Source organism: Microcaecilia unicolor, chromosome 2, assembly GCF_901765095.1.
Source record: "Microcaecilia unicolor chromosome 2, aMicUni1.1, whole genome shotgun sequence".
Lineage (NCBI taxonomy): Eukaryota > Metazoa > Chordata > Amphibia > Gymnophiona > Siphonopidae > Microcaecilia > Microcaecilia unicolor.
The window spans coordinates 169703669-169724957 of NC_044032.1; the positions used below are offsets into that span (position 1 = coordinate 169703669).

The 21289-nt window shown below is 42.2% G+C and overlaps 1 protein-coding gene across 3 annotated transcripts in view; it reads right to left on the reverse strand.

Moving 5' to 3' along the window:
- The window catches only part of LOC115463193 (adenomatous polyposis coli protein-like), a 343184-nt gene that overhangs the window by 121991 nt on the left and 199904 nt on the right, over positions 1–21289 (reverse strand). For all 3 annotated transcript variants that reach the window (XM_030193482.1, XM_030193484.1, XM_030193483.1), the window contains one exon: positions 20263–20346. In XM_030193482.1, coding sequence (XP_030049342.1) covers positions 20263–20346 — 84 coding nt within the window. The remainder of the gene's footprint in view (positions 1–20262; positions 20347–21289) is intronic.

Below are 21289 nucleotides of genomic sequence, written 5' to 3' on the forward strand. Positions count from 1 at the left end.
CAAAGAATCTCTGTTTTACTTGGGTTCAGGCAGAGTTTGATGTTGTTTGCCCATTCCTGAGTTGCGGTTAGGCAGGCAGACAGTTTACGCAGAGCTGTAGGTAGATCTGGCTCAATAGGCATAAGTAGCACATCATCAGCATAGATCATCTAGTATAGGTGTGGCCCTTTCCTACCTTCTCCTCTATGAGATCTTCTGCATTATTGCATTATGGACAATTTGCAGATACAAAACTTAGATTGTGAGCCCACTAGGGACAGAGAGAGTACCTGCATATAATATACGCAAACCACTTTGGTTGTACCACAGAAAGGCAGTTTATCAAATCCAGAACCCCTATTCATCACTTTTTTCAAATCCCCCTGTAAATTTAATTACAATAATCCAAATGGGGTAGCACTATAGCCTGTACCACTCTCCTAAAATATGCTGCATTCAATACCAGTTGTAAAAGCTTTACCATTCTTTACGCATTCCGATTAAAACTCAACACAGAAAAAACACACAGTCTCATCATCTCATCCCAATACAACACATACAATCCCACAAACATAAATACCCCAAGTTATACCCTTCCTATTGCAGTCAGCCTGAAAATTCTCAGAGTAATAATGAACTGGAACCTCTCACTAGAGAACCAAGCGAAATCTACCATAAAGAAAATGTTTCACTCAATGTGGAAACTTAAATGTGTGAAACCATTCTTCCCGAGGGAAATATTCCGCAACTTGATACAATCAATGGTACTGAGCCATGTAGACTACTGCAACGGAATCTATGCGGGCTGCAAAGAACAAATTATAAAGAAACTTCAGACCGCTCAAAACACAGCAGCCAGGCTTATATTTGGAAAAACACGTTTTGAAAGTGCCAAACCCCTCCGAGAAAAACTGCATTGGCTCCCAATCAAAGAACGTATTGCTTTTAAAATCTGCACCCTGGTTCATAAAATTATCTACGGCGAAGCCCCCGGATACATGACAGACCTCATAAACCTGCCAACCAGAAACGCAACAAGCTCAGCACGAACATACCTAAATCTTCATTACCCAAGCAGCAAAGGACTCAAATACAAATTAATGTATGCATCCAGCTTTTCCTATTTAAGCGCACAACTATGGAACACAAGTAAAATCTACATACGACCACCCAAATTTCTGGAAAGAACTAAAAACAAACCTGTTCAGAAAGGAATATCCCACTGACCCAACATAAAAGCCTGAGCACCTGCAACACAACAAAACCAAAAATCGTAATGGACACACCCCAACTTCCCTCTTCCTTCCTAAGTTCCCTAATATACCTACCTTACATGAACCTATTCTACTACAATAGCACCTGTATTTGTTCGTTCCGGAACTGGCGAACGCCACTACGGTACTATGCAAGCCACACTGAGCCTGCAAATAGGTGGGAAAACGTGGGATACAAATGTAACAAATAAATAAATAAATTTCTTATTTTCACCAGAAATTTTCTCACTGTCTTGTCTAACTGTACATCTACAGTAGTAGGTCCTGAGTCAATAATACCCCCCAAGCTCCCAATTTCTGATCATAAGGGGAAAGGAGAATAAGCATTTCTTCAAGGGCCCAACATACCCATTAAATCTCTGGTTTAGTCTTCATAAACATTTTGCAAAACAAATCCTCACTTTTTTCCTATCTTTCCAGACAGAAGATCAAGTAAAAAAAAGTCTTTGAAAATCAGGAAGTCAGAGACATGGAGCACTATTTCTGCCTAATACAGGGGTAGGCAACCTACAGCCCTCCATTGAATTTTATGTAGCCCACAAAACCATAGAAACTATGCACTGACATCATTAATCAGTTTCAATGATTTTAAATACTGTATTTTGTAAATATTTTCAGAACAACCAAATTAACAATTAGTTTCTATCATTCATAGTTAAATTTTTACTTATCACAGGTGGTCTATGGAGCTCTGTGTGGCCCACTGTGCATAAAGGTTGCCCACTTCTGGCCTAATAAATATGTAAATTAATGGTCACTAGGAACTTTAAAATTAGATCACAAATAAATTCTTCACCTTATTACAATTAAACATTATTTAGCAGATTGCAAGGTACTAAATATTAAGATTGTAAAATACATATGAGAGCAATTATCTGGTGACCATATATCAAAAAGTCCTTCAAGCACTGCCAATAGAAGTAGGACCAGCATGGCCTCCACAATTTGTTATAAAGAGCCAACTTATTTAACAAATGAGTACGTTCGTTAACCAAAGCTATATGATGAATTTGGCTTCTCTGAGCATCAATCTGTGGCTTGTATCTTTGTAAGGAAAGAAAGATTTGCAAGAAGGAAAGGTAATGATTCACATAGCAACCTCTAGTTAAGACATTCTAGAGTGGCACATAACTGAACGCATGTCAATTAAACCAATCAGATAGAGACACAAACTCCTGTTAATGTAACACTAATCTATAACTCATAGCCCCACCCCCAGAAATACAAGTGTTGCTGGCCAGGGCTCCTATTGGCTCTCTAGAGTCAGAGTTTTTCTCAATCTCCACCTGCTGGTAGGCGGACACAACCCAACAGTCCAATCCTGGTCCGGTCCGGAGGGACGCTAAGAAATATTGATTTGGAGTCCAGGAGATGGACCTAACTCTTCCTCTCTATGATTCTCTAATGTGTCTATAACAAATGAACCTCATTCGACCACATCATCATTTTGTATTTGTTTCTCTACCGGAGCTGGCGAATGCCTTCACGGTACAATGTAAGCCACATTGAGCCTGCAAACAGGTGGGAAAATGTGGGATACAAATGTAACAAATAAATAAAATAAATAAATAAATATGTACAGTATATACTTCTTAATGCATGATATGCAATTTTCTCTCAAACAGCTAAGTTTGTGGGTTTTAATATGAAAACTGATTGTATTGCACTTCATCAAAATATATAAAATCTAATATATTTTTTGGACATTTTGATTTAATGGACAATTTCATTTAACAGACATTTCCTCCCCCTCCCATTAGTCCACTAAATCGAGGGTTGAGTGTATAACAGAAAATGTTTGCATGTGTACTAAACAATGTCTAATATATCTTTTAGTCCCCATAATTCATTATGCATGTGAGAGTTTTATTTTCCTTCTCTCCAGGGTGGCTAATTGGAAGGTTTATCTTGATACATGCTGAGTTGTATTTGTGTACCTAGAGTTGCTGCATGATTTCTTTGTTCCTTTTTTTCTCTTGTTTACAACTTCCAAAATAAATCAATTCTACAACAGGTGGCATGCACCACATGCATAATCAGATTTTAGTGCCCAGAGGATCCAAACAGCTCTTGTTGAAGGCATTCGATACGTTACGGCACCCTACTTGTTTTTAACACTGATGTATGTGGGTATTTTGGGCTGGTATTTTAGAGGCCATCAAAACTCCATACAATTCACCGACTGCCTTTTTATTAGTGAATGGAATACGTACTGACATTTTCAGGGGGGTACTTGGCAAGGTTCTCAACTCTTGCCTTTATTGTTTTTAATTTCATTACAGCCTTTAATGTTTAACATACAAGCAGCTACGGATGTGGAGGGGGTTTCTCTGGAGACCACACAGATTATTGAATTAGCTTTTGCTGACGATTTGTTGATTGTGTTGTCTAACCCTCACTTCCTCCATTGGTACAAGTGTTAGATGAATATGTAAGGCAACTGGGGTGTCATTTAAACTTTCAGAAGCCCAAGGCTCTCTCAGTTATATCTAGTATTAAAATTAATTGGAGAGGTTCTTTTCCTTTTAGCTGGGCGGAGGGCTCTCTTAAATATTTGGGCATCTTCATACCTCCTGATCTAAGTTATATGCTTTTAATTTAACTCCACTGTTGAGAGACACTCAGCACAAGTTGGCATTGTGGCAAACACTTCCAGTGTCTATGATGGGGAGGGTGCATTTGTATAACACGATGATTGTGCCTATGTTGTTATGTCTTTCAGATGCTCCCTCTTTATTTAAAGACTTGTGATGAATTGAAACTTTAAGAGGTGGCTTCAGAAATATCTGTGGAAGGGACAGCGACATAGATTGCCTGAAGTCAAGTGTTGAAGCCAAAAGATTGGAGGGGGGTAGGGATACTTAATATTAGATATCTGATGATATCTATGTGAGTCAGATAAATGACAGGTTCAGGAGAATGGGGGATTTTTCTGTTATTTTATTAGAAACCGACTTGCTTGCTCAGTGTCATTTTAGTATGATATTGCATGCTCCCCCAGGTACACTGTAGGTGGTAAAAGATTATTTGTTGCTACAGCCAGTGGTGTGCTGGAGCAGGCTCTTACAGGCTCGCAAGAGCCGGTTGTTAAGTTTTTAAGAATTTTGAGAGCCGGTTGTTAAAGTAGGGCCCTCCATGGCTACTTTAACAACTGGCTCCCAAAATGTGGGCTCGGGCCCCCTGCTGAATTCTCTTTTACTTTGCTGGTGGGGATGCTGAGCCCTGCCAGCCAAGTAAATAGACTGCTGCTGCTCCCCACTCCTTGCTTCCAGCTCTGAGCAGCAGGCTGGGACTTCTTCAGCATGTGTGAGAAGTTTCAGCATGCTGCTCAGAGCAAGACGTTGGGAGTGGTGGCAGTCCATTTATTGGCTGCCAGCAAAGGTATGCCTAGCATGCCCGCACGAAGGGAGAGAGGAGAGAGAGGCAAGTGTTGCTCCCCCCCGGCCCTTCCAACTGCAGAGCTGGCTACGTCCGAAGAAAGAGCCTGTTGTTAAAAATTTACCAGCACACCCCTGGCTACAGCCGTTATGTGAGGCATGGCGATGTGTCTGTAAACATTATACATTATTTCCTCATGTAACGCCATTTATACCCATTGGAAACAATCTAGCCTTTTTGCCAGGGAGGGATAATAGGACATTTCAAGAATGGGATGGCAGGGCAATCACTATCTGTATCATGTGCTTAATAAAGATGGTTCTCTGAAGACAGTTTAGGAATTTCAGAGAGAATTGTCTTTGCTGACTAATGACACCTTTGCTTATATGCAACTTAAGCATTCTGCATCAGAACTTCCCAGAGAACAGTTAATGGAGGAAGTGCAGGAAGCTCTTACAACTGCTTACACATTTGGATCGCAGTTTAAAGTGCCTTTAAATATCATCATGTGGCACTGCATGAAGCGGGGGAGGAAGTGGACTTTGGTAAGCTCGTATTATGGTGGTCAAAGGACTTGAGTATTCAACTTGCAACAGATCATATATGAGAATGTCTGAAATATGGGTGGAGAGTGGTCGAAAACATGGTTTTGTGGGAATTACAACATAAATTCTTGATGCATCTCTACATTTCACTATATAAAGCCTTTAAAGTGACACTTCAAAGACAAGATCAACATCCTAACTGTAAAGCAGAGGGAGCAAAGTTAGGACATATGATTTTGGTTCTGTCTGCAAGTGAAGTAGTTTTGGACTCATTTGTTGGATTTTATTAGTAAGCAATGGAAACAAAGTCGAAGTACTACCAACTGTTTTATCTCTGTAAAATAGCATATCCTATCCCAAAGGGATTCAAAGATTTTTTTTTTTTTTGGAAAAGCTATCCTGTGGCTTAGAGATGAACCGCCTTCTTTGGCATTATGACTCACTCAAATGATATAGCTACTCATCATGGAGAAATATGGAATTACAGATATCACTTCCATTGAGAGGAGAACATTTTTGCAAGATTTGGGAACCTTTATGGACCACTCTTACACCCATAGCTTGTAGCAGAATTTTAAATTGTCCATAAATTAGAAGTGATACCTCATTTGGACTGGAAGAATATTTGGGTGGGGAGGAGGGATAGAGGGGGAAATGGGGGGAAGTAGGAAGCGACAGAGTGAGGATTGGGATCTATATTAAGGACTGCATTTGAGGTGGAACACACTCAGAGAGCTGCGCCCTAAGCCTGACGTGAATTCTCTGCTGCGGGCATTTATTATAAAACTTTTGAGATACCCAGAGGTCGACTACATCTTGCAGACAGTGCAGAAACAGAAGACCTGTAAATATGAGAACTGGGAGGTTCAGTGCAGAAGCTATCAGGTGCCAGACAGAATTATGGCCATATAAGCAATCTCTGGTTGAACGTGGAGTACAGGCCGGAGTGTGGCACCCAGCCAAGTTGGTGATCTTTCAGAACGGTGGAAAGAGATTTTTTGATTTGGTAAAGGAGATTGAAAGTTTTAACGAAACACAGAGCTATACTAAACAGGATGGCTCCTCCCCCATCAAAAAAGAGAAAGGTTTGAAGTTCTCTTTGAGACATAAATAAGTGTCCTTATTAGTACAGTGGCGATAAAAAAAGAGCGCTTTAAAGCCTGGAAAGCCCAAGCCCTGGAAAGTGGATTTGGTGTTGGATTATACAATGTCATCGGAATTGCAGCAAAGCAGAGCAATGGGTGACGAGGAGCCGGAGTCTGCTGTTCGCGTTCTCCCAGTGAAGAACCTCCAGAGGCAGGCACATCAGAAATGGCGCCCGTAGACTGCCAACGCATTAGCTTTTGCATCTGAAGTTTCAGGGGCATTTGCAACTTCACCTGTCTCCGAGGGGGCTGGACATGAACGGAGGCTCTGGAGATGGGACTGAGTATGAATAAGAGTGCTGTACTAATGTGAGAGTGGTTGGCAGACTGATGGCAATGTTGGGTGAGTGCATTTGTGTGAGTGGTGTGCACTAATGGGAAGGGAAGGGAAGGGAGGGGAGGGGGTGGGAGGTAGGGGAAGTCCATTGGTGAGAATGGGGGAGAGATTTGCCCTCCTGCAGAGGCTGGGAAGACGGGTTCGGGTGGGGGTATGCATGGGATGGGTGGGGGTGAGTTTAAGTACTTCAGGATATGTGATGGCTAGAGGAGGGGTCAAGTAAGCAACCTGGAACTGGGGGGGGGGTGTCAACCAACCACCCCATTAAACGGAAGAGGCTTGTTAAGCATATGAAGGATCTCCAGGTAGACACTGCCCTGTTACAGGAGCTCAAATTAGACTATCAAGATGCAGAAGCTTGGGAATATTGGAACCACCTGTATTTCTTGTCCAGGGGAGGGGGGGGGGGGGTCGGAGTCTTGAGGAGTGGTCCTATTGGTCCTAACCACACTCTCTCCAAAAGACATTACACGATGTGATACCTGCAAATGAGCATTCTCCGGAGTAGTCCCCACACTCTGGAATGCACTGCCTGGAAAGTTCCACGTAACACAAGACTATCTCTACTTCAGGAAGCAGGTGAAAGCTTGGCTCTTCAACCAGGCCTTCAATGGAAGAAATAACTAACTTGTTAGTCTCACTCACACACACAAGGAGTGACTCGGGCTGCATATACTGCAGCAGGACATGTTTATCCACTCCTACCCTAGCTAATATTTAACCATCTCTCTTGACCTCGTCTGCAACTTTCTTTAAATCAGTCACTTTACTTTCTAACTCTTCTTACTCTCTTACCTATCTATATGTTACATCTTTGCTTTACCCTTCACTATCAATTAAAATGTTCTATTATGTATTGTGCTGACATTGTAAGAAGTATATTATGCAATACTTTGTATTGTTATTTGAATATTTTTAATGCTGTAATTGCCTATTGCTCATATTTAATCTATTCTTACTGTACACTACCTTGAGTGAATTCCTTCAAAAAGGCAGCGAATAAATCCTAATAAATAAATAAATATTGATTGGCAAATATGTACCTTTCACTGAATATGGCTTGGGGAGGGATACTCAGGGACAATAAGTTTGGTTTCAGGGAGGATTCATAAGTGGGCATTTACCCTGCTTAATGTGTATGTGCTGAAAGGCCTTCAAGGGACCATTTTTCTGATCTGTTCAAACATATTCAAATAGTGAGGAAGGGAGATCTGATTATAGGGGTGATATGAATATAGCGTTTGGAGAATAGAACCAAATGTAGAAGTAGGGTGGAGATAAGAGACAGCAATACACTTAGGAAGGGGCTCTTGGTGAGCTCTCTAGAGGATGTGTGGAGGACCTTTAATCCATTAGATAAACAATTAAATTGTTACTCGGGAAGGCATGGTTACTACTCCATTCTGGATTATTTTTGGGTGGATAAACAACTAATTAGCTCTTGGAGGGAGCCATATTTGCATTTCAGATCATACTCCAGTTACTAGGAAGGTGCTCTTTATTCAAGGACAAGGTGGGGGTCGGGGGGATCTAGAGAGCTAATGTGGGCATACTGAGTAAACCATCTAACCAGAGACTACTTCTGGAAAAGTGGAAGGAATCTGTGTCCTTTATTGACACGGGGGAGGTGGCTATGAGTATGGTCTGGGATGTGGGGAAGGCCTACATGAGGGGCATTCCTATACAGGATGCTCCAGGATCAAAAAGGTACAAAATGGAAAGAAGCAGGGCTTGGAGAAACAACTGTCCAAGTTGCAAAAGGTACATGAAAGACACCCATCCCCAAAAGTGCTTACTAGAATTAAAATGTTGAAGGACCAACTTGCTGAATTGGTCATAGGTCGCGTAGAATATCTGTTGCGCCGTACTAGGAGGGATTTTTTGGAGGGTGGCAATTGGATGAGAAAAATCTAAAGAAATGACAAGGTGAGAAATGGATCACTAAAATTATGTCCGAGATGGGAGATAGCAAATTCACCCATGAGGAGATTGTCCAAGAATTTAGGATGTTCTATCAGAAACTGTATTCCTCTGAACTTACGGGGTCAGCAGCAGATATTCAGGACTATCTTGGGGGATTAGGACTGCCTAAGCTTAACGAGGAAGACTCTGCTCTGCTGAACTCTCTCATTACATTAGAGGAGGTTAGAAAGGTCATTACCCCGCTTGCCTTGTGGCAAGTCACCCGGGGAAGATGGGTTCCTTATAGAGTACTACAAACCCAGATGATTCCCCTCTGCTTACTAGGCTTTTTGCTGAGGTGCTAGATGGGGCTCCCCTACCAGGCTCAATTGTAAAAGGCTAATGTGGTCCTACTCAAGTCAGGGAAGATCCCTCAAAATGTGCTAGCTACCAGCCTATAGCTTTACTAAATAATGACATGAAACTCTTTGCCAAGGTGTTGGCGAACAAGTTGGATGACATCAAGTTTCAAGTTTATTCAATACTTACTACCCCGCCCATCATGGATTATGTCTGGGTGGCTTGCATTCTAATGGCTGGCAGAGGAAAAAAGAGAGAAAATAGAAAACGGAAATAAAGACGGGGAGGGGTGGGGGGGGGGGGGGGGGGGGAATGAACTAGAATTTCAATAGGACAGGGGTAGGGTGGTTAAAGAGGGGTAGGGTAATAGCTGGTTACTCTTGTCTGACAAGCTCAAACTCAAGGACTGTAGCAGGAAAGTTTTGTCTGAGGTAGGCAGCTAGGGGCCATAGACGCTGAAAAAGCATTTGATAGGGTGGAGTGATCCTACCTGTTCACTGTGATGGTGCAGCTGGGGTTGGGCGCTAATTATGGGACATGGGTATTATCACTTTATATTTTAGTAAATTGTCTTCAGTCTGCGGAGTTCTCACTTCAGAGAGGCACCAGACAGGGGTGCCCCATGTCTCCCCTGCTGTTCGATACAGCCGCGACTCGTATAACACAAACTCCTGCCATTGTGCTTATAAAGGTCTGGGGGAACCAGCATAAGATCCTGCTGTATGCAGATGATAGTCTTATTTTTATGCTGAACCTCGGCAGTTGCTTCCCATTTGTTGGAAGCACTCAAGCACTTCAGAAGGATTTCTGGGTTCAAAACCAATATTGATAAGACAGAGACCTTACTTTTTAATATAACCACCTCTGATTTTCCTAGTTTTCCATTTAAAGTTGCGGACAGGGGATTCCACTATCTTGGAATTATTCTAACACATGTTCTGATTTATACCATCTGAATTATGATCATCTCACCAAACAGGTTCAACAGGACCTGGATGACTTGGTGGGACCGAGTGGTGACTATAAAGATGATGGTACTGCCTAAATTCTTATTTTTGTTTGCCAAGTTGCCCTTCAAAATATCTAGGAAACAATTTAAACAATGGGACTGAACGTTGCGTTCCTTTGTATGGGGCACACCCAAGGTGAGGTGCTCAATCTTGCAGTATCTTAGGGAACGGGGAGGAGTAGGGGTACCCAATTTGAAGAGATATTATCAGGCCACAGTACTCCAAGCATTCTATTATTATGTTACATTATAGTTCGTAATATTCTTCTTAATGAATCTAATAATTGTAATTCTGTTTATTATGTAAGCCGTATTGTACCTGCTTCTGTGGGAAAGTGCGGGGTATAAATGTAATAATAAATAAATAAAGGCTCTACGGGAACACTACTTTGAGAAGCCAGTGGTTCAGTGTGTTCCCTTAGAAAAGGATATCTTAATGCCCTATTTTATCTTTGAAGCAGGGGAATTAGGATCCGAGGATAGGATTAGGGAGGAATTGTCAGCCATGAGGTATGTGTTCCTTGCTGCTCTAGAGGATGTTTGGAGTAGGGTGAGAAACAGGTTCCAAGAGGGGGGAGGGACACACTAACCCGTACAGCCTACTTAAAAGATTACCAACCATGGTCCACACCTTACTTTTTTCCCCCTTCGCCGGTGATTAGAGGCTGTCGATTTGAAATTTTGCAGAGATCTGTTTTCTCAGGGTACTCTGGTGGCCCATGGTCAGCTACAGGATCTTTTGGGGTACCAAATTCCCTTTTTTTCAGAGCAGGGGCTTCATTCTCAGCCGGGACGCTTTAGCGAATCTCTTCCATGACCCAGTTGGGGTAGAAACGGTGCTGTTTAAACTGGTATATCAGAAGGGTTTATTCTCTCATCTGTATGCAGAGCTATCCCACATTTCTTTATCTGAGAAGGCGGAACCCAAGCATAAGTGGGCTGCCTGGGTGGGGATCCCTTTGGGTGAGGAGGAATGGCAGGTCATGCATTAGTATGAACAAAATGCATGGCTATTACCAAATACAATCAGTTACAATTGCAAATATTACACTGAGCCTATTGGACCCCATCCCAGTAAGATACAGCTGGGGGGGGGGGGGGGGGGGGGAGTCTCTGCCCTTTGTTGGAGACAGTGTGGACAATGGGGGTCATTGGAGCATTTATGGTGGGACTGTTCAGTGGTTCAGGATTATTGGAACAAAGTTTGGGTCCAGGTTAAGGAATGGACAGGAGAAGACAGGGTGCAGAATAAATTGGCCTGCTTACTGGGACTGATTCCTCAGTGTTCTCCTGAAGCAGGAATTCCAGCTGGTCTTGCCCACCTCTTGATCCTGGCAGCTAAAATGGTGATTGCAAGGAGGTGGGGGGTCCCACTGTGTCCACCTGGCATACAGCACTCCAGAAACTTAAATTATGTGATAAGATAATCTTGGAATAGAAGGGGAAGAGGCATGAATATCAACAGAAGTGGCGCACGGTGGAGGTTTCAAGGAGTCTCTTCAGAACTTGATAATTCGATAGGGTGTCATGGAGGTTGGGGAGGAGCCTCTGTATTCTTGGGCAGTCGTTAAAGCATTTCCAGGGTAGCACTATTTCCTATATTTCCTATGTTCTTCCTTTCTGGGTAGTATTTTGGAGGCCTCATCACACACATCCATGATAACTAGAGTGGTTGGAGTTAAGGAGTTGGGGGGGGGGGGGGGGGGGGGGGGGAGGAAGTGGGAGGGGAGGAGGACAGGCCCAAGCAGTGGAGGGTAGTTTGCATGACGGAAATGATTCTGCTTGTGTTTTCCTGGCAGAAGTTTGCCTATAGTTATACTATGTTTGTTTTGTGACTTTGTCTATTTTCAGGGAGGGCGTGAATGGGAATTGTGGAGTTCTAGGGGTGAGGGGTAGATCACCCTTGAGATGGAAGGTTCTACTTCATGCACAGGATACTAGTTAACCTTTTTTTTATATGCATTTTGTATTATGTGCTACTGCTATTTAGGATGTATTTGAAAATAGTTCAATAAAAACTTACTGTTCAAAAACATTTATAGTATTCTGGCTTATGTCATGGTATGATCAGCATACACGAGTGAATGTACGTATGTGTGTCCAATAGTAGGAAATACCACAGGTGTGTGTATCAAATGCGTGTTTACTTTTATGTGGTTATGCGTTTTTGGCTTATCTACCATAAACATGTTCTACATTTGTCTGAACATAGGTTGGGTATGCTAGCAAGCAGCCTCTCTTACAGAAACCTTCTAACTGCACCCACATGCTGTATACACAGCTGTTATTGCATATCCTGTACTCCATTCTTCTGGTTTAGCTCCTGCTGCATAGGAAGGCAAAGAGGGCACAACAAACCTATCTGGTGGTGAAATCTCTCAGATTCCATTTCAGGGCATACACTGTGGTGTCCTAAAATGGCATGCATAGAAACTCAGAGTCAGCACAGTTTGCCTGTGTCATTAGTACAGGTTGTGCTATAACCCACAATCATTCCAATGGATCACAATTTTTACAAGCGACTTATTTTTCTATTCTTTTTTAAACTGATGTTATGGACATGTTAGGTTTTAGTGCAAATTTACAAATGGCTGGCAACCTTATTTAGTCCTGGCTTCTGCTCCTTGGGCTGGAAATGATCCAGGACAATGTTCACAGCCATCACTTAATGGTAATGTCTGTTGAAGATTTGTGGAATGCACACTTTGTGTTGTGAGGTTGCTGCAGTCTGTGTTTTCTGGTAGAGGATCCTCAAATAATGACTGGACCAAGAGGAAGGTTACAAATTAAGGAAAAATCAAAGTGATAGTGCAAATGAAGGCTCATGGCACAGCAGTTTAATAAATGCAAGTTCCAACAGAGATGGAAGCTCAAAAGAGCAGAGCAAACTACATCCTCCCCCCCCCCCCCCCCCCCCCGCCAAAATCAGAATTTCTTTGGAAACAAGTGTAAGTTTTAGAGGACCATAAAATGAGGTCTCCTGAGGTATACAAGTAGTCCAAAAATATCAAAGTGCTTTAGACATCAAAGATTTGTGGTACAATACAGATACTTAAAATAGTTATGTTTTTCATTAGAGACACCTTGAAACACTGAATGGATTCAAAATGCCAAGCATTCTAAGGGAATTATAACGAGACACACAGTATTAAAAAGGCTCAAGGACTATGCCATCAAACACTGGTATGCCCTAATATAAAAACATTTTCAGGTACTAATTTAATGAAGACTTCCAAAACAATAGATACAATAGAAACATTTGAGACATTAAAGTATTGTTGAGCTGCTGATGTGACAAAGATTGTCAAAAGGAAAAAAGCCTTCATGAGACACAAAAGCACGCTATAGAATACGAGTCTTAAAACATAAGACTAACAAAGAAGCCAAAATAGCACTGAAGACACATTATGATGCCATGAAACATTATTTGAAATGCTATCTAAAGCACACTGGGGGACCCCTTGTCTTTGAGCTTTTCATTCTAAAGGAAATACTACTTTACAGATGCCTGCCAGATATTTGTATTAAATATCTATTTTCTTGCCGTTCTTCTCAGGAGTGCATCTTTATCTCCTTAAATATTTCTATGCACTGCCATACATCATTTTGATAGCGTTTCTTTGAAATACCTCCATCTTATCAATGTCCTTCAGTAGATGTGGCCACCAGAATTGGGCAGTAGTCAGGGTGGGATTCCACAAGCAATCTGTAAAATATTTTATTTACTCTTGTCTTTTTATGCACCCAGTTATACTATTAACTTTCCCAAACTACTTTGTCACACTGACTGGATATCATGTAGTCATCAGAGAGAATGATCTCTGTGTTTCTTCCCTGATTAATGGTTACTAGTTCTGTATTTGGTGTCTGAATTTCTGCAGTCCTAATGCATAACTTTAATGTGTGTTTTTATTTATTTATTTAAGTGCTGTTTCCAAATATTTGACCACTCTTGCCATTTTATTTACAACACTTGATTTCTCACCTATTGTGAAAAACAAAGGCAAGACATTACAAATTCACAATAATCTAATTTTTTTATCCAGCATTTTCCTGCTGCATCTTTGGGCTTCAAGCTTAGTTTGAACCAAGGCTAGGAACCAGTGCCATGAGACTTGACTTGCAACTACACAGAGATTTTTACCCCATTTATATCTCCTGCAAACTTACTTTAATCCAAAGATCATGCTGATCTTCAGCCAGGAGGTCTGCATCAGGATTGCTTTTGGAATCCCTTACTCATCAGCCTTATACTGAAGTTACCAGGTGTTGTGAACAACACTGCCAGGATTCTAACCCCAGCTGACCTGGAGAACATTTAAGTCACTGAAAGAGGTCATATCTGTTAACCAATCTCCTATATGTCTCATGGAACAAGATATTGTCAAATACTGCATGTTAAGAAGACCCAAGCCTCCATGCTCCCTGGGCTTCTGTAATATCGACATAGTGAGTCTGGGGCGCCTCCCCCTCCAAAGGAAAAGTTTAATCTCCCTATTCAGCATTCGCTCCTCCCGCTTCTTCAGATACAAAGGTAGCATTTAAAACACATAAAGCCAACATCATGTTGAACAGTGAGATACATTCCAGCAGAGAGTGCGGATATGCACCCCAGAACTGCAACATCCGTTGTGTCTCCACCAAAAGGGGGAATACATTCCTATCATATAATCTGGACAAATCATTTGGGATAGTAACCCCTAAATATTTAATTTGCTCAGAGGCCCATTGCAGAGGAAAATGCTCATGCCAGTTATGTTGAATGTCTAAATTCAATGGGAGTGCTACCAATTTAGATAAGTTCAGTTGAAATCCTGAAAGATCTCGACAGTCTGCAATCACCTGGAGGAGACATGAAAGAGAACGCTGTGGGTCATCCAGTATTTGAAGTAAGTCACCTGCATATGCCAACACCTTAAGTGTATGATCTCTAAACTGCACCCCACAAATTTCCTCACTAGCCCGGATCACACACAAAAGCGGTTCCAATGAAAGAAGAAATAACAGTGGCGATAAAGGGCACCCCTGTCTGATTCCCCGACCAATAAAGAAATCCATCGTCTTAATTCCATTCACCAATAAAGCCGCCTGAGGAGAGGCGTACAAAGTCATGATTGCCTGTAGGAACCGACCTCCAAGTCCCACAGTAGCCCTTATTGATAGTTTCACCCCCTCAGAGCTGTAGTTGGTGCCAAAGATGCTTCCATAAAGTATTTATTCAGAGGGGCTGAGATTTATCTAATTGTTGCATTTTAGTTTTGTTTTATGGTGTATGTCTTCTAAAGAAATACTTTTTTCTTAACAATGTCAAGAATGGTGTACAGAGTAGTAGAAAGAAAAAAACTCATTTAAGAGCATACAAATTTGATAAATTGACAGCAAAATGCAAGTTCAAGGGGGTGTAGATTATCTATAGTCTCCGTATATTTTAATTCTTAAAGGTACAGATGCTAATTCAGCTCTTGAAGGTACATGAAAATACGTTTTCCAGGATATAGAGAATGACTGGTATAAGGTACATAACCCTATCTGAGCCAAGTCATTTTTTTCTTAATTTGTGATTTTTAAAAATTCTTCTCTCCTTTTCTTACTATCAAAACTGACATTCTGGCACATGATCTGTAGCTCTATTCAGAATGCAATCAAGTTGTTAATATCATTCAGCCTTATACTGATGTTACTTGGACTCATACCAAATGGAATGTTGTAGGCAGGCCCAAGAAATATTGATTCATCTTAAAGCAAGAAGAGCAATATAAGTGGAAAAATTCAATCATTTTCAAAATGTTTGCATAAGCATTAGTGTTTTAGAGCATATTATGGAGGATAAGAAGTTGGCAGGTTGTTGTTTTTTTTTCTGAAAGTTAAAGCAATACATTTTGGCTCCCTCTCAAGGTTAAGAATATAACAGTTATCCTATTGAGTCAAACCAAAGGTCCATCTAGCCCTATACTCTATTTCTAACAATGGTCAATCCAGGCCACAAGTACCTTTTAGGCCATTTGCTGTTTTGGATGAGAGCAATGATTTTGAGGGCATCAGGGGATTGGAGGATCTGGGAGACCTGGGGGGCTTTTTTAGAATTTCTGCTCCAATGCAGAGGGCGAGATAACCCTTCTACAGACTAGACCTAGTGGTAATTTTCTCCAATTGTACTCACATTGTACTCCTTTTAAAACTTCACTGCATCAGGGCAGAATAACTAATATCCTACTTAACATGCATTTTAATGTGCTATGTGCTCATGTCTACCATATAAGCTAACTCCTGCCCAGAACTTGCTTCTGCATTGTTCACCTGCTAACACTCACATACAGATCTCATTAACTGCGCTGTTATGGGGTATATAGAACATTACCCCCAGTGGTGTGCTGGTAAATTTTTAACAACAGGCTCTCTCCCCGGTCCACCTCTGCACCCCCCCGCCCAAAATTGCAGAGCTAGCTATACCCGGGAAGAGAGCCTGGGGGGGGGGGGGGGGGGCAATGCATTACTCTCTCCAAGAAAAAAAAATGTTTTTAATGCTCCCAGGTTCCAATCTAATTCATGTTTAATGTGGGATAAAATGCCATAAATAAGTACATAAATAGATTGAACGTTGAACATGATGTCTGTTTTAGAAGCCCTTTACCAGGAGAAAAAAAAAATCTCTGCAGCAATATAACAGGGTTAGGGTGCCCCTATAATCAGCCCCTCCAAATGACACACCGATTACGATATATAACAAATTATTACTCTACCCATGAAAAGTTATTCCCTTATTATATCCTCTGTGTACATCTGTATGCACAAGCCGGCATGCTTGAAAATACAACTTTCTTTTTTTACAGTATCCCCCCTACGGTGCCCACCCAACCTACTCCAGGCCTCTTCCCCTGTCCCCCGAGCTGCAAGGTCCCATCACATACCTAAAGGCAGCCACCCTGATGGTCTAGTGAATTCTTCGGGGGAGGAAAGATCCCCCATCTTTCCTGCCCGCTGCCAGCGCTGACCCTCCCGCTACCGCATTGTCTTTAAAATGGCTGCCGAGACTTACAAGGGCGGCCTCGCAAGACTCCAAGTCTCTCGAGGCCACAGCTGGAAGTCTCGGCAGCCATATTTACTGCACTTTAATAAAAGACCTCCTAAGTGTTATTAATTTTAATAAGTAAACAAAGTCATAAAGGCATAAAGAATGTAAACGTAAGAGCTCTAAAAACCTGATATGTCCCATTTTGGCAAATATCTGATTAAGGGTTATACTATATAAGTTTATAAAGGAGAACTCATGTAGTGGTTAGAGGAGCAGGCTGAGAAACAGGGAAGCCATGGTTCAAATCCCACTGACATGCTTTCTGACTTTGGCCAAATCACATCACCCACCCTCTGTTGCCTCAGATACAAACTTATTGGATGCCCTCTAGGATAGAGAAAATCCTTTCTCCATCTGAACTTAACTCACCTTGAGCTACCAATGAGAAGGTATGAGTTAATTCTAAATAAAATAAGCAAACCAATAAGGCATGTCAAAACACACAAACATAATACAAATATTTAACACTGTATAAAATTAAATCTCAGTTAAGGTGACATTTTTCATACTTGTTAATTTCCTTTCCTTAAGTCCTGCTAGACAGTACAGACTAACCTTCTACCAGAAAACAGAGGTACAGACACTGAATTCTTCCAATGACATCACCCGTGTAAGGACTGGTGTAGTCTGGAACTCTCCAATATGCAAATGCTAAAGCAGAAGAGTAAACTTATCAAATTGACTTTATACCCAAATGCAAAGCACTGCAGCATATTTCAACTAACTACTACAGTAGAAGTCCAAAAATCCAGACTGCTCAGAGATTGGATCAGTCTAGAGTTTTAGATTTTCTGGATTCTCAGGCAGCCCTCCATTCCCAGCTGTGCATGCTCTTCCTTTATTCCTGGTCCTTAATTCACTCTCCCAGGCCCCCCAAAGCCCACCCCCTGTGGCTACGCCTCCCCTTCCCTCCCCTCCAATATTGGCTGACAGGATCTGCTCTTCTTGAGGACTACCAACAGAATGATATACTGCCATTTCAGACAGACCATCAATAGCATTCTAATACTGCTTTACAGCTGGAAACTGGCTCCACAGCCTCCAGATGAAGTAGCCACTGCAAAAAGACCTCCCCACTTGACAGCAGAACAGCAGGGGAACACAATAAAAGCATTGGAAATGGGTTCAGAAAACTCCAAGGCATACCCCCGATGCATCGCCTCCAAGACCCACTAATTGGACATAATGAGAACCCACTCGTGTTGCCTGCCACCCACTAGCATCTCCAAGGGGCTGAGTTGAATTTAATTGAGGACACCTGACTGCTGCTGAAGAGGATAAGGGTTCAGAGTCCCTTGTCCTCCAAGCCTGCTGAAAGGCCCTTCCTGGGCCTTTGACATTGATGGACTTGAGAAGCACCTGCTGAAGTGATGCTGACCCTCATCCTTTGAGCAAAATCTCCCCCCAGAGGACCAAGTCAGTGTTCACTGGCAGTCCTTTGGGAGCCACTGTGGCCTGGGCTAACTCAGGTCCTTTGACAACTTTTCCAAATCCTCACTGAATAGTAAATGGCCTCTGAAGTGCGGTTTACTCAAGTGCACCTTTCAGGCTGCATCTGCTGCCATCTATTGGCTACCACTGATAAACAACCATCCAAGAACAAATGAAGACTTCGCCACAAAGCACATTCACCAGGAAGGCTGCACCTGACTCTAATTGCGCCATTTCTGGGAACTCCAGCAACTGTTGTACTAAACACAAGAGGGTGTGAGACTATAGCCCCCATAGATGGAAACCTGAACACTAAGGAAGAAAAAACCTGCTTCAAGAGCTGTTGCTGTTCTACCTTCCTGTCATAGGCATCATTTAGGGCCAAGCCCCCTTCAACCAGAATGGTTGTTCTTTTCGTCACTTCCTTGACTAGGGCACCCACTTCTGGATGCTGGAAAAAAACTGCAAGCTCCCCACACAGAAGCAGTTAAAGCCTGTCCATGAACTTTATGCCCCGAAGGATGATCTCCAGCAGCGCCCACTCGTCCAGAACCAAGCAGGAAAGTCTTAGGTGGCATCTTGAGACCCTCCAGGATGGGATTCCCTTCCAAGGACTCTGCCTCAGTTGCTAACAAGATCAACAGAGTTGCAGTCACTGAAAGGATGAGCTGACCGAGCTCCTCATGCCTAAAGCTGAGGAATCCTTTTCCATATTTGGCAGGAAGTCCCCAGACTCTGGTGAGGCTCCTTCCTGAGAAGAGCTCTCAAAGACCACCTCTTCTGACCCCCTAAGTATTCACCACCGAGGACCCAGGTGAGATTATAATCTGGGTCTAGGGCCACAGCAGTTGCTTGAAAAAGCGGGCTGGCGGAGGTTGAGCTCACATGCTTGGAGGCAGCCCCCCCAAGCCAAGGCCTGTAAGAAGAGCCATTCTGACTCCAAAACCCCCCAAACCCTGCTACCTGAACCGGATGGTCCAGGATCCCTTCTGCTTCCTCTCCCCCTCAGCTGTATTATTCACACTACATGGCTCCCCTATTGTGGCAGGAAGAAGGCAAAATAGCCACGATTCCACCAAGGATGGGAGAACCCCGGCTGACCCAGCCATATTGGGAGCGGGCCTGGATTTTCCATGCTCCCTGTTAGGGAACTGCTCCTGGAGCAGAGAAACCAAAATTGAGCTTACCCTATATGTTGCTGGCGGCAGTGCTCAGCCACCGACTTCCACATGCCAAATATCAGTGAATGGCCAGCAAGCCTGATGGCAAGGGCTGACAACATCCCTCTCCACTGGGACCTGAAAAGCACCTGAATGAAGAATTCATGGGACTGATCACTGCCTTAAAAGGTTGACCACCATTTCCTGCTACCGTGCTTCTTTCCTTCAAAGTTTTTAGGTTTCTTTTTTTTAAGTTTGAACAACTTTATTCACCTATCATTAGATAGGAGAATAAAGCTGAATTCTCCCCCTCCCCCACCTCATGGGCCCTAAGTAGTGGGGGAAGTAGGATACATCCATAATCCCCCGTTGGTAGGAGCTCTGTGGGGATCTGTGACAGTGTGCCTCACCAACCATGGACCCATGGGCTCTGACTTGGGCCTCTGAAGGAATAAACCCCTCTGGGCTCAACCAGAGTAAGAACCGTGGCCTGAACCTTGGGAGTAAGACCTGAATAGGAAATCCCTCTGCACCAAACTAACCTACATCATCTGCAAACAGAGGATTCATATGTCCAAAAGAACAGTGCTAAAAAAAGCATTTAAAGTCTCTCTACCAAGTTGTAAATGACACCCTTAAAAAAAGAAAAGGAAAATGAAAACAGACTAACCTCTGTTTCTGCTGCCTGGGACTGTAATAGCTGCCGTACACGAATGATGTCTTTCTCTATTTGTTGAATCCTAGCCACTCTTTCCTAAATAAAAAGCAAGATGGTAAATAGCTTTGTTTCAACAGATACAAAATATAACAAGTCACTTAAGTTTTAAATCAACAGTATCTAGTTTATTATACAGACATTGATTATTACTGAAACTGTAAAATAATTACAAAGTATGAAGCAGATACTATTACTAATTAGACCAAATTTGCTTTTCTTTGAAAATTAGCCTTCTGTAAATATTTTTAAAATCAGAATTATGTATATATCTAGTGTGAGGAGAAAAAAAAAACGTCTCTCTCAGCCACTGACAGACAGCTAAATGCGCTGTGATTGGCTGACAGAGACCTGAAGGGGCATAATCAAAAGGGAGGGACATCCAAGTAACTGGAGCTGTGACCAAGTGGTTAGAGCACTGGTCTTATAATCAAGATGTGGCTGGTTCAAATCCCATTGGTAATTTCTAAAAACATTTTAAGATGATATTGAAGTACAGTTTTTATATGAAGCTTTGAAAGCTAGATGGTACTGTACAACATATATCAATAATAAGTACAGGGATATGTCAAAATTTAGAAAATACCTCAAAAGAGTCATCAATCTATACCAATCAAAAAACCTATATCTGAAAGATTACCAACACTTTTAAATGGAACACACACCAAATAGAAGCAAAGTATCAACTGTAAAGAGTTTCATGCACCTTATATTGTTGGAATAAGTTAATACATCCGGTGAGCTGTTAACTCTAACAAAAGTGTGTTACATTTGGTAGTGAGCTCTTGGACCTAGGCCAAGGTCTAAGTCAGACTGAACTCCCACTAGCAAAAGAGAATAAAAGGCTACAAGGCCCAGCACGTACAGGGAGACTAGAGAGCATGACAAGGAAGGAAAGATAAAACTCATACGGGCAGCAAGGTCAAACTGGAACCCAGTCGTAACAGAGTCCAAGTGCATGGGCCACAAGGCCGAACTGGAA